Source organism: Mobula birostris, chromosome 11, assembly GCF_030028105.1.
Source record: "Mobula birostris isolate sMobBir1 chromosome 11, sMobBir1.hap1, whole genome shotgun sequence".
Classification (NCBI taxonomy): domain Eukaryota; kingdom Metazoa; phylum Chordata; class Chondrichthyes; order Myliobatiformes; family Myliobatidae; genus Mobula; species Mobula birostris.
The window spans coordinates 77165407-77179370 of NC_092380.1; the positions used below are offsets into that span (position 1 = coordinate 77165407).

The 13964-nt window shown below is 41.4% G+C and overlaps 1 protein-coding gene and 1 long non-coding RNA gene across 3 annotated transcripts in view; one reads left to right on the plus strand and one right to left on the minus strand.

The window, feature by feature from the left end:
- Positions 1–13964, minus strand: part of tmem9b (TMEM9 domain family, member B) — a 49960-nt gene that overhangs the window by 35749 nt on the left and 247 nt on the right. The window contains exons 1-4 of one of the 2 annotated variants that reach the window (XM_072272585.1): positions 13432–13611; positions 7791–7882; positions 3884–3992; positions 2436–2567 (exon numbers count right to left, since the gene is read on the minus strand). In XM_072272585.1, coding sequence (XP_072128686.1) covers positions 2436–2567; positions 3884–3992; positions 7791–7882; positions 13432–13512 — 414 coding nt within the window. In that variant the 5' untranslated portion in view covers positions 13513–13611. Of the gene's footprint in view, positions 1–2435; positions 2568–3883; positions 3993–7790; positions 7883–13431; positions 13612–13964 lie in introns of those variants that run through there. The other variant, XM_072272586.1, reaches the window with a different exon arrangement.
- LOC140205204 (uncharacterized) overlaps positions 13100–13964 on the plus strand; it is a 35309-nt gene continuing 34444 nt past the window's right edge. Inside the window, exon 1 of the long non-coding RNA XR_011887777.1 lies at positions 13100–13812. This is a non-coding gene — a long non-coding RNA (uncharacterized lncRNA). The remainder of the gene's footprint in view (positions 13813–13964) is intronic.

Consider the following 13964-nt stretch of genomic DNA (forward strand, 5'->3'; position numbering starts at 1 on the left):
TTTTACTTTGTACATCAACAATTTGGATTATGGAATAGATGGCTTTGTGGCTAAGTTTGCTGACGATATGAAGATAGGTGGAGGGGCCGGTAGTGCTGAGGAAACAGACAGTCTGCAGAGAGACTTGGATAGATTGGAAGAATGGGCAAAGAAGTGGCAAATGAAATACAATGTTGGAAAGTGTATGGTTATGCACTTCGGTAGAAGAAATAAACGGGCAGGTTATTACTTAAATGGGGAGAGAATTCAAAGTTCTGAGATGCAACGAGACTTGGGAGTCCTCGCACAGGATACCCTTAAGTTTAACCTCCAGGTTGAGTCGGTGGTGAAGAAGGCGAATGCAATGTTGGCATTCATTTCTAGAGGAATAGAGTATAGGAGCAGGGATGTGATGTTGAGGCTCTATAAGGTGCTGGTGAGACCTCACTTGGAGTACTGTGAGCAATTTTGGTCTCCTTATTTAAGAAAGGATGTGCCGACATTGGAGAGGGTACAAAGAAGATTCACTAGAATGATTCCAGGAATGAGAGGGTTAACATACGAGGAACGTTTGTCCACTCTTGGACTGTATTTCTTGGAGTTTAGAAGAATGAGGGGAGACCTCATAGAAACATTTCGAATGTTGAAAGGCATGGACAGAGTGGATGTGGCAAAGTTGTTTCCCATGATGGGGGAGTCTAGTACGAGAGGACATGACTTAAGGATTGAAGGGCGCCCATTCAGAACAGAAATGCGAAGAAATTTTTTAGGCATAGGGTGGTGAACCTATAGAATTTGTTGCCACGGGCAGCAGTGGAGGCCAAGTCATTGGGTGTACTTAAGGCAGAGATTGATAGGTATCTGAGTAGCCAGGGCATCAAAGGTTATGGTGAGAAGGTGGGGGAGTGGGACTAAATGGGAGAATGGATCAGCTCATGATAAAATGGCGGAGCAGACTCGATGAGCCGAATAGCCAACTTCTGCTCCTTTGTCTTATGGTCTTAACTCAGCCTCAAACTTTAGTTTTTCCAACTTGAACTGGAGCTCAAGATCACTGGGTTTACTTTCAGGAAACCTTTCTAACACCCCCTCTTCAAACTTCCTCAAAGAAATATAGTGCTCAGCTATTATCCTCTGAATCTGTACCTTTTTCATATCCTGTTTTACCGCAGTAAGTCCCAGCTCCTTTGCAATGGCCAACAAGCTGTCCTTTCTAGCATCGCCCAATGCCTTAGGGCCTGGCGATGCCAGAAATGCCCCAATATCCATTGCTGCTGGTTTCCCCACACAAGTCAATCAAAAGCGTAGTAGCCAATGAGATCAATAATCAATCAATAAGCTCAAATTTTGTTCATTTCGCGGACGAGCCCCCAATTTTGTCACAATTTCGTAACGTACCAGCAGCAAGAGATGACAAATTGAGTCGGGTTTTAATATAAAAACCACTATATTTATTTACATCTACTCAAAAATATAGAAAATTAAATGAACTACTTTCTTAAAGAGAAGTTAACAGTGTTATGCATCTATAGCTCCCAAACAGTTAAACTTAGAACCCGTTCTTAACAAATCTTACTCAAGCACAGTCTTAAAGTGGCAGTTCAGAGAGTCCCAGTAGTTCACGAAATAGGTGAGGGGAAAGACTTGTGAATTCACAGTGCAGCGACGAGGCGATCACGACTATTTCCAAAGATTCCACGGCTAGCAGACAAAGAAATGGTTACCGAAGATCCCAGCCGAGGGATACTGTTCCGAAGTCCACGGCGAGCGATTTTACAATGTGACTGTCACAAAATCCACAACCATGGATCATACGAAGGATGGACACATCTCCACAATGCTCCGCTGATTAACCCAATCCTTTGGGTATGGGTATGCATTAGACTTTACCCTTCTCGATCGTGAGCTGTTCCTGGATAGCTCAAAGTCTGCAATCTTCAATCTCTCTCTCTCTTTCCTTCAACTCCCTCTCAGCAAAATGTCCACATTTCTTTTATACCGTCGGCATACGTCATAAGGTAACGCTCACAGAAACGAAATTGTGGACTCAAAGTAAAATGAAACTGGGGACACATGATGCCCACAGTAAATGAAACTATGGACTCCCAGGAAAACGAAACTGTGGACATGTAACAATGCCCTGAAATTTCACCCAAGTCTTCAGTCAAGTAGCATGGTGCTAACCCAGCACAATTAGTTATGCAGCAGAATTTGATTGGTTAATATTAAAATTAAACTACCTTTGTGCCAAATTTGATCAAGGCTCATTCTTTTAATTATTTTACAACTACATAATTCAAAGTGCTCAATTTCAAATTAGGTATTTCATATGCCACATATAAAACAACTGCTCATCCAATAATAAATGCTATCTTTACCATAGATTTTATTATCAAGCTCCTATTTAATACCATTGTGAATATTTGAGATTTTTTTGCATTTGCACTTGAACTCACCCCAAAATCCTCTTCATTCTGCAGTGGCCTTGAATGGAACAATCGTTTTTTCAGCAAGGGTTCCATCAACGTCAGATAAATCATGTAAAGTAGCAGCAAGCCCAGGATGGACAAATAAATAACAATCGTTACCTGCAGACAAGTTAGATTAATTATATAGTAGATCTTTTGTCCATTAAAGTGAGAACAACAGTTCTTGATTGTTGGGAGATAAACCTGACCCCACTGAAGTGAATTTGGAAGACTTAGAAAATGAAAAATGATAGGAGCAGGGTGATGAAGAGTATTTTGAGAAAAGCTGAAGGGAGTGAGCCCTCCTCTGTGTGAGCTTCAAGAACAATCAGCATTCATATATCCTTCATTATCCCTCCAATGGAGACAAAGGGAGTAAAATGTGTTCAACATGCACCCAGTACCAAATTTCAATTCAGGAACCCTACCAAGTTACTTGGCCAAAACCATAAATTGGTACTTTAGCCAAGGAGAAAAATCAAATAACCCTAAATGACCAGGTATGTATAAGCCCAATAATACAGGACTTTGGAGGCAATTGGAAGGGATGAAGAAAGTGCACCAAATGCATTCACTTTTGTGCCTAGGCTGATGTGTCCATAATAAAAGTAGAAGCTATGACCGGGCAATACTAGATATGGGTGAGCTGCCACTAGATAAAAATAATTTTAAGCGTATGGCATGTGATAGGTTATCAGCAGCAGTAATGCCAACCTAGCATACACAAGTTTACTCTAAGTGGCTTAAACACAATCACTAGAAGGTCCTTGGTCTTGGGATTTCGGACCCTTAAAGGACACATCACATAGTTCCTAGTATACTGGGTGACATGACAGCGTAGAGGTTAGCACAATGCTATTATAGCCTGGATGTCAGAGTTTGGAGCTTAATTCTGGCATTCCTGTAAAGAGTTTATATTTATACTGTCCTCCCCATGCAATGCATTGGTTTTCTCCGGGTGATCCAGTTTCTCCCACAGTCCAAAGACTGGTTAGTAGGTTAATTGGTCATTGTAAATTGTCCCATGATTACGCTAGAGTTAGATCAGGGGTTGCTGTGTGGGAGGCCCTCTTCCATGCTGCATCTCTAAAGAAAATTAAAATAATATATCTCACATTTTGCACCAAAGTTCAAACAGTATTGAACCATTTTTCAAGTAGTTATTGCTTAGTATGATTAAAATCAACCCAACAAAGTTTCTCAATTTTTAGTTGGATCAATCCTACTTCCATTTAGCAAGAGAGTTGCTTGCCAAAATATTTTATGTTGCATGAAAAAGGAAACATAAGGATAATCGTTTCAAAATATATGATTATTTTAAGGGTAATTCATCCACAGTATATAGTAAAGATACTGTACATTTGCTCTTCAAAAATGGATTAAACAAAATATGGTCCTAGGAAGAAAGCTTTTGTGGCTTAAATTTTTAAAAATACCTTAATTGTAACAGAGCTTCTTTCTTCATATCTGCACTCACATCTTAAACAATAAGCTTCAACATCTTGTCCAGCAACTGGCATGGGTATTACAACATGTAGGCAGTCACTGAAAAAAAAAGCCAAAAATTTAACCCCTTCAAATGTACAAAGGTTCTATATGGTTTCTTTGAGCTTTTTTAAAATTTCATCTGCAGAGGTATTACTAAAGATAAAGCTGAATCAGAACACGAAACTGTCAGCATTTGAATTACTAAGAATTAACTTGTAGTTAATAGTAGGAAAAAAATGATTTTACGCATTTCAGCAGTTTTAGGATTTGCAAGCTATATTTCACAGATTATAGTTCCATGGTAGCCTAAATCTGAATGCTTCCTTTCACCCAGAAAAGTAACAATAGATTTGAAAACATTAATTCTAACAGAAATATTGTTAAGTACAGAGAAAGGAAAAGCAGATACTATTAAAATGGTAACAGGCACATAAATGTGTAAGGTGATGAATGACCTGGCAATATTCCTGGATATTCAACACAATTACAATCAGTCTTGAGATTTGTTTTTTTTTAATTTGCACAATTTTAAGTTATACCTTTCAAGAATCTGGTTGGAAATACTGAAATTTTTATATCAAACTTTCTTGGATAAGCAAACTAAAGAAACCTGGAGAGATGAAGCCTTATTAAGTTTAACATGGTAATTTTTCTGTTCATGGATGAAAGTTTGTATTTTAGAACTCATATCAGTAAAGGGCTTCTAAATTGGCATCAGCAAGCAGCTTCAGCTGTAGAAGCCTAAAACACTTTGTTTTTAAACCAAAGTTGCCAATTCTGAAGGATCCAGGCCACAAAATGTCAGTGCTGGCTAAGTATTTATTGAAGCCTTCCCACACCAAATGTAATTACAATGCCAAACCACAATGAATCTTTAGAAGGTACCAGATGAACAGACCATTAAGTACTTATACTTCTAGACACTCAACTTGACATAACTGTTAATTTATAATCATAGGAAGAAGCAAGTGAAAAGGGGGGTGAATTATAATAATTGGTCTGATTTCTCAAACTTGTAAACATATACCATCACCTATTAAATAGAAATTTGGCAAGAATCAAAGTACCTTCCCATTATCCATGTCCAGCTTGTAACAGAAATATCCCTGTGCTTGAAATACAAAGTATGTTCAATCATAAATTAATCTCTAGTGAAAGCAAGGCAATGACTAAAACTGCCCTCAAATTGTCTCCTCAGCCTCTCAGGTGTGTTCCACCATTTGATGAAGAACTGGTTGATCTACAACAAACTCCACTTACTTGCAATGGATTCATACTGCCCATGAAAAAATCCTAGTCAATAAAGTTAATTTATTGCTATTCCAAATCCAGAAAGAGGATGGAATGTAGAGAATAATGCAGGAGTCTTTGGAATAATTGAACACTGGTACAAACGAAAATTTTCAGGGACTGATGAGGTGAAGCATGCCATAGCTGTGAGATATTAGAAATTCTAGTCCAATCCTACACCGAGTTGCAATTACACTACATTTGATACTGCTATATAGAAGAGCACCATCTGATGGTAACAGCTAAGAATAGGTTCTAGATACATAGATACATAGAAAATAGGTTGAGGAGTAGGCCATTCGGCCCTTCGAGCCTGCACCGCCATTTATTATGATCATGGCTGATCATCCAACTCAGAACCCCGCCCCAGCCTTCCCTCCATACCCCCTGATCCCCGTAGCCACAAGGGCCATATCTAACTCCCTCTTAAATATAGCCAATGAACTGGCCTCAACTGTTTCCTGTGGCAGAGAATTCCACAGATTCACCACTCTCTGTGTGAAGAAGTTTTTCCTAATCTCGGTCCTAAAAGGCTTCCCCTCTATCCTCAAACTGTGGCCCCTCATTCTGGACTTCCCCAACATCGGGAACAATCTTCCTGCATCTAGCCTGTCCAATCCCTTTAGGATCTTATACGTTTCAATCAGATCCCCCCTCAATCTTCTAAATTCCAATGAGTACAAGCCCAGTTCATCCAGTCTTTCTTCATATGAAAGTCCTGCCATCCCAGGAATCAATCTGGTGAACCTTCTTTGTACTCCCTCTATGGCAAGGATGTCTTTCCTCAGATTAGGGGACCAAAACTGCACACAGTACTCCAGGTGTGGTCTCACCAAGGCCTTGTACAACTGCAGTAGTACCTCCCTGCTCCTGTACTCGAATCCTCTCGCTATAAATGCCAGCATACATTCGCCTTTTTCACCGCCTGCTGTACCTGCATGCCCACTTTCAATGACTGGTGTATAATGACACCCAGGTCTCGTTGCACCTCCCCTTTTCCTAATCGGCCACCATTCAAATAATAATCTGTTTTCCTATTTTTGCCACCAAAGTGGATAACTTCACATTTATCCACATTAAATTGCATCTGCCATGAATTTGCCCACTCACCCAACCTATCCAAGTCACCCTGCATCCTCTTAGCATCCTCCTCACAGCTAACACTGCCACCCAGCTTCGTGTCATCCGCAAACTTGGAGATGCTGCATTTAATTCCCTCATCCAAGTCATTAACATATAAACAACTAGGGTCCCAGCACTGAGCCTTGCGGTACCCCACTAGTCACCGCCTGCCATTCTGAAAAGGTCCCGTTTATTCCCACTCTTTGCTTCCTGTCTGCTAACCAATTCTCCACCCACACCAATACCTTACCCCCAATACCGTGTGCTTTAAGTTTGCACACTAATCTCCTGTGTGGGACCTTGTCAAAAGCCTTTTGAAAATCCAAATATACCACATCCACTGGTTCTCCCCATCCACTCTACTAGTTACATCCTCAAAAAATTCTATGAGATTCGTCAGACATGATTTTCCTTTCACAAATCCATGCTGACTTTGTCCGATCATTTCACTGCTTTCCAAATGTGTAAAGATAAAGCAGGCGTGACATTTTCACCTGCAAAAGGCGCAACAAGTACCTAAAACTGAAGTGCGTATTTCCTGTTTAATGCATTTGTGCCCATTTCTGGTTGAAGCTCGCCCCATTTGTAAAGAAAACTGGACTAGTCAATTGTGGGTTCAACTCGCTCTGACATTGCTGTCATTTATTTGGCATCATTCATGCATGCCATGGGAATTTTAAAATGTGGAAGGTTCTTTTCCATGTCACTAGTAGAAACTAGACTAACAAACCTGTGTGCATCTAAAGGCATGCTGGCTGTAAGCAAATACAATTGGAAATTACTTCAGGTGTAGGAAGGTGATAGGAGAACCAGTGGGGTGTTACTGGCATGTGGGTGAGAAATAAGTAAAAGGAAAATAAATGAGTAAGTCAGGGTTATATTCAGAGCACCACGGTAGTGTAGCAGTCAGTGCGACACTATTACAGCTCAGTACATTCCACGCTTCACCTGGATTTTCTCTGGGTCCTCCAGTTCCCTCCCACAGTCCAGGACATACCAGGTAAATTGGTCATTGAAACTTGTCCTGTGATAAGGTTAATTGTGTTTGTCAGGGGTTGCTGGGGCGGCATGGCTCAAAGAGCTGGAATGGCCTACTTCATGCTGTACCACTAAACAAACATATATAAATAAATAATATCACTATTTTGTAAATAAATAAACAAACTATCAACATTTATCAGCAGACCCTAAGGTACAATTACAGAGTCCTTTCAGCAGCAGACTGCTTCAGAAGTTAAGAGAGCTGGTCTCTGCACGTGTATTGATACTGAAGATTTTGACTCAAAGAAATATTTGAAATTCTTTGACTGAAGTTGACTCTCAGCTATTTGCTTTTGGTAATCACATAATAATAATTTGACTGGGAAAGTATTAGAGTGTGAAAAAGGGTAGAAAATGAAAATGATTTTTCTTAAGTAATAAAAGAGGCAGAACTCCACTTACCAATCTTTCTGTGTTACATTTTTGTTATAGATATGGCCTGCATTATCTTTGTACGGTGGACAAATGCACTTGCACCTGATGTCCTCAGAATTCTGCAACAGAACAGATTAATATTTATCCCAGAATGGCAGTTCCATTTAATGTATCCAGACTGTATATTACTTATTATTAATTACATAGCTACAATTTAGCAATAAATACCTATTCTAAGATTTTTTTGTGAAGACAGTTATAAAATAATATTTTTTGATAAAAATACATTATCATTCTCTGTTGATGGGAGTAAAAGATCAGAACTGTTTCCTAGGCCTCGAATTGGACACTCTTAATCACCTGAAAGGAAATTCTTGGGGCGGAAATAAAGAATATATCATTTGTTTCTTATGCTTAATTTTCTTTAGTGTTTTGTGCCATCGATTTTTAATTATTTTTATTCCAATGCATAGAGCTATAATAGTTTTAAATGTCTAAATATTAAAGATGCTTAATAGGAGATAAAACACTTTTCAAGTTCAATTTTCATTTAACCACGTATGAATGCCAATGAATACAGCCAAAGCTCCTGGAGGGCTAAGGTGACAAAACACAGTACCAACAGTGACACACAGCACAAGGCACATATAGCACATGTAGGATAGCAAGTAAATATATATAGTCACACAAAAAAACATATATTCCAAGTCCCTGAGTGGCATGTTCTGTAAATTGATGGTGCAAGGGTGTCGTTGGCAGTTCTCAGCAGTCCGCAGATGAACATCCACATGTATGCTGCCAAACCAGCTTGTCATCTCACTGATCGAACACTGAACTCTAGCACTGATGGGAGGGATGGGGGGGCCAGCCCCCAACCCAGCACTGACGCCGCACTACACCACCTCCAGTGTCTTCTCTCTTGGACTGCTGCAACAGGCAAGCCTCCAGCCTGAGGCCTCGTCCTCGCTACAATCGAAGCCACACGGCTCCCCTGTGTCTGCCCCGCCAATAAACAAGGGAAACAAACTTGTAGCATTTTACATCAATGTCCAAAAGGCTTTTGCAATTGCAATAGAAACATCCAAGACAATCACTCGCTGTTAGACTGCACACCACATTCACACGCCAACTCCGATGTGTCTACACCAAATCCAGTTCCTCCACCAATGAGCATCTCACTGATGGGTCAGACCTGTAGCACCTGAAGTTCTTAATGTACAGCATTGCATTCAATCATAAAAAAGATAAAATTACTTTTGCCTGGCCCCCGATCCCTCCACCATCTTACAGGAAGTAACTTTATCTTCCATGAGTCAGAGTGTTTGATGATTATAGTCATACTGCTAATGATTACTTGCCACCAGAGTCACGCTGTGGCTCATCCAACATTTCTAGACATGCAGGGTCATCTTGATAAACTCTTCTGCACTAGGTCAGGTAAGTGAGGATATGTAAATATTATAGGTGCTGAGTCCAGATTGGCTAGAATTCAATCCAGATTTTTCCAGCAGTCTAAATAAAGAGTAAAACAAGCAAATACACAGCACATGAATCTATCATGCCATTAGGTCCTTTACTTGCATAGACACTGAAAAAAGATTCATTTGGTCAAATTGGCCAAATATAGGCAGCTGCAACAAATAGTGTTCAGCATAAATCTAGTACGGAAAAGATGGCACTGGAGGGTTTTGCAGACATAGGCAACTCCTTCCAGTTCGTCCACAAACAGCTTATTCTTCTTTCTTCATGTTTCTTTTTTCTTTTCAAGGTGGCTGGGGTCCTCTGAGTCCACAATCTACAGCTGCAGCTCAAACTACCGTTCTCCACAGGCAGTGGGTTCTCGTTCTCAGACTTGCCATGAGGCCTGGTGTTTTGATATCTCCAGATGTGGCAGGAAGACGTGCACCTTTGGGGTGTGGCCCTGTGGACAACCTGGCTCCTCGCCAATGTCGCCGGCATCGCCAGCAGAACAGTTGCATGAGACTGAAAGAAACCTCGATACACAATCAGTGTGTACTGCTGTTGGAAGAAGGCCCCAGTACTCGAGTGATCCCTCTCGCTCTCTTTTGGTCTGTTGGTCCTTAAGTTGGAGGACTCGGACAAATGACACAGCAGATTGTAACATCGAAACAGTGAGCTGTTGGTCTCCTGCTCTCACTTGTTACAGAAGCGATATCTCTCTCACCCTCACTATTGAGAAAGAGTCTTTTGAGATATTGAACTGTTGAGATGAACAGTAGTTTTTTGATAGACTCTAGATCATGGTCTCTTTGGGGACTTTACTACGGCTTGCATGGTGGGGTAGTGGGGGGGTCGGTTCTCTTGCTGGAGCAAGTGGGGGGAGGATTGATGCTTTTGCTGCTGCTTATGCGTGGGAGGAGTGCTTTGAGGTTCTAACATTTCTGTCAGTCATTCTTTGGGTTTCTGTTTCATGGATGTCTACAAAGAGTCAGAAGTTCAGGTTGTATACTGTATAAATTCTCTGATATTAAATTGAACCATTGAATGGATAGATATACGCAGATTCTTCAGCATCCTTTTTCTCCACAAGTGAACAGACACAAAGCAATTAGAGTTCCAGGCATGCCCTTGCAAATGTAAAATGACATTATCATTAAATTCTGAGCTATGATCTAGACAGCAAAGTTTTCAAACACAGAGCATCTGACCACATCTCATCCATTTCCAGCACTTCTGCTCTAACCCCTTCTACTCCTGGACAAAGCAAGAACAAAGTTCCCCTGGTCCTCACCTTCCATTCCACCAGCCTCTGCATCCTTCACAATTTCTTTTTACTCCAACAAGGTTCCTTTACCGGATACATACTCCCCCTTGTGCCAGTATTTTGAAGGGATCTTTTTCTTTGCAACTCCCTGCTCCTGTCGCATTTTCTACAGTTGCATAGGAAGGTGCCATACCATCAACTGCTCCCCATGATATGGTACTTTTCCATGCAACACATGCCCTTTTATAATTTTCATTCCCAAGTGATTCACGTGCACTTCTTCAAAGCTAGTGAACTGCATTTAGAGTTTATAGCACGGTCTTCCCTACACTGGAAAACCAAACACAGATTGGGTGATAGCTTTGCACCAGAGTGACTCTGAGCTTTCAGTCATCTGCCATTTTAATTCCCATCACAACTCTGATCTTACTGAATATGGCTTCCTACGCTATTACAGGCCGGTGTAACAGCTCCTTATCTTCCATCTCAAAATGGCAAACTTGCAGATTCAACATCAAATATTCCAATTTTATGTAAATCAGACTCTTTCTGGCTGCATCAGAACTGGCTCTTTCTGCCTTTCATTGCTTTGCCTGGATTTTTCTCTTTTAGCAAATCCCACAGCCTTGATGTTTGCAAGCCACAATAGAGAAAAAGAAGCATAACTGGTTTCTAATTCTGCCTCTGAGTTATTTAGTCTTGCACTATTAAATATATTCCTCTTCTTCTGTTTGTGCTTGCCCCATCTCCTTTGATGCTGAAAACTAACTGGTTTTCTCTCTTTCCCAGTTCTGACAAAGAATCCAGGAAGGACTATAATTTTTCACGAACGTAGCTTGACCTGTTGAGTGTTTCCAGAAATTTCTGTTTCTATAGCAAGCTTTAAAAAAATCTGTAAATCCGAAGCCTTCCATTAAATTTCTTTGGGTAGTGGAATCAAAAACAAGACAGCATAAGTTTAAGGGGAGAGGAGAAAGATTTAAAGGGTACCTGAGGGGCAAGTATGTTCCCCACATAGAGGGTGCTGGGTGTTTGGAACGAGCTGCAAGTGGAAATGGTAAAGGCAGGTAATGATTACAGCATTTAAAAGACATTTGGACAGGCACATAAATAGGAAGGCTCACCTAAGGAGAGGCAAGACAATCAATAACAGATCAGCCTATACTGTAAATCAAAAAGAGCTCTATGAGCGCTAAGATTATGAAATAAGGATTTACACATAACAAAATACAAACACGACAAACTAAAAAGATGCACTTAAAGACTCATGCAATAAAAAGACTGATTAATACACAAACATGAGGAATTCTGCAGATGCTGGAAATTCAAGCAACACACAAAGTTGCTGGTGAACGCAGCAGGCCAGGCAGCATCTCTAGGAAGAGGTACAGTCAATGTTTCCGGCCGAGACCCTTCGTCAAGACTAACTGAAAAAAGAGCTAGTAAGAGATTTGAAAGTGGGAGGGAGAGGAGGAGATCAGAAATGATAGAAGACAGGAGGGGGAGGGATGGAGCCAAGAGCTGGAAAGTTGATTGGCAAAAGGGATATGAGAGGATCACGGGACAGGGGAAAACCCCAGAGGATGGGCAAGGGGTATAGTGAGAGGGCCAGAGGGAGAAAAAGGAGAGTGAGAGAAAAAGAATGTGTGTATATAAATAAATAACGGATGGGATACGAGGGGGAGGTGGGGCATTAGTGGAAGTTTGAGAAGTCAATGTTCATGCCATCAGGTTGGAGGCTACCCAGACGGAATATAAGGTGTTGTTCCTCCAACCTGAGTGTGGCTTCATCTTTACAGTAGAGGAGGCCGTGGATAGACATATCAGAATGGGAATGGGACGTGGAATTAAAATGTGTGGCCACTGGGAGATCCTGCTTTCTCTGGCGGACAGAGCGCAGGTGTTCAGCAAAACGATCTCCCAGTCTGCGTCGGGTCTCGCTAATATATAGAAGGCCACATCGGGAGCACCGGACGCAGTATATCACCCCAGCCGATTCACAGGTGAAGGACTGGAAGGACTGTCTGGGGCCCTGAATGGTGGTAAGGGAGGAAGTGTAAGGGCATGTGTAGCACCTGTTCCGCTTACAAGTGCCAGGAGGGAGATCAGTGGGGAGGGATGGGGGGGACGAATGGACAAGGGAGTCGCGTAGGGAGCGATCCCTGCGGAAAGCAGAGAGGTGGGGGGAGGGAAAGATGTGATTAGTGGTGGGATCCCGTTGGAGGTGGCGGATGTGGGTAATACACATATTGATCTCCCTCACATCCAGCTCACAGTGGTACTTATATTAAGGAAAAATATCCTTTCAAAGGTTTTGTTTGCAGCAGACTAGGATGAAACGAAAGCCAGTCAAACTCTTATAAGGTGTATATTCAGCTTTGCTGTAAAATCCATACGTGACTTTCGCCGTGGTAGCTTGAACTTTCAATGACCACGTTAAGATTTAGATAACGGTAGAAACCGGTGAAGCGCACTTATCATAAATGAGTTTTAAAATACAAAACAGAATCCGATGTTAAAAAGGATCAATTTGCAGAATTGTCAATACTGGCATTCATGACCGGAAGTTGCTCAGCGACATGACCTGTAAACCATTTAAAAACAAGGAAGTGAACGTTACTGAGAATGTAGAACTCTAAACCAAAGGATTACGTCTGTTCCCGATAACAGCTTCAGTTCACCTCCAGCCAATGAGCGGTGAAGTTTTCATGAAAGATGTCGACCTAAAGGGTAACTCAGTGTTCCTCTTTGCAGATAGTGTATGGGCAGCTAAGTGTCTCCGGCATTCTTGTTTCAGATTTCCGGCTTTGCCCAAGTTATTTTTCTCTAAAAGCTCTCCGTCAAGCAGCGCCGGCGGTCAAAGAGGACCCGAGCCGACGTCCAGAGAAAGTAAAGGAGCCCGGGGCCCAGACACAGGCTGGAGTCCTTCTCCTAACGCCTTACCTCGTCCTCTTCGCTCTTCGTCAGTACGATCAAACACAGCAACGGCAGCAGCAACAGAGCAAGCCAGCAACCTCTCGCCATTTCTGGAAACGATGTTTCCCTGGTAACCTGAGGCCGACCCGGAGATCAACGCTCGCAGCACCGCGGGTTGGTCCGACGCATATCGCGCACTCCCCGTGAGCAGCATAAACATTCCTGCATCTCCGTTCCGAGTCGAGTGGCTCTCGTCAGAAAATAATTATTCTCCGTGTTAGCAAAGACAAACGTGTCCGTTTACCTATTATCTGGTCTGTTTTGTTATTTTCCTTTGAGGTAAATAGAAACGAAGCTTGTTTCATTTTGCTGTTTGCGCCAGGCGTGTCACACGCTTTGAAGTCCGGAGTAAGTTATTATTCCTAAAAAAAAGTTTTTAAAAAATCAATCGCTTCTCTCAAATTAGACGCTAATTTGATTCATTTATCAAAGTTATCAGTCAGATTTTCGGGTTTAATTTATTTAAACATGTCTGATCCTTATTTTTTTAATTTCATTTA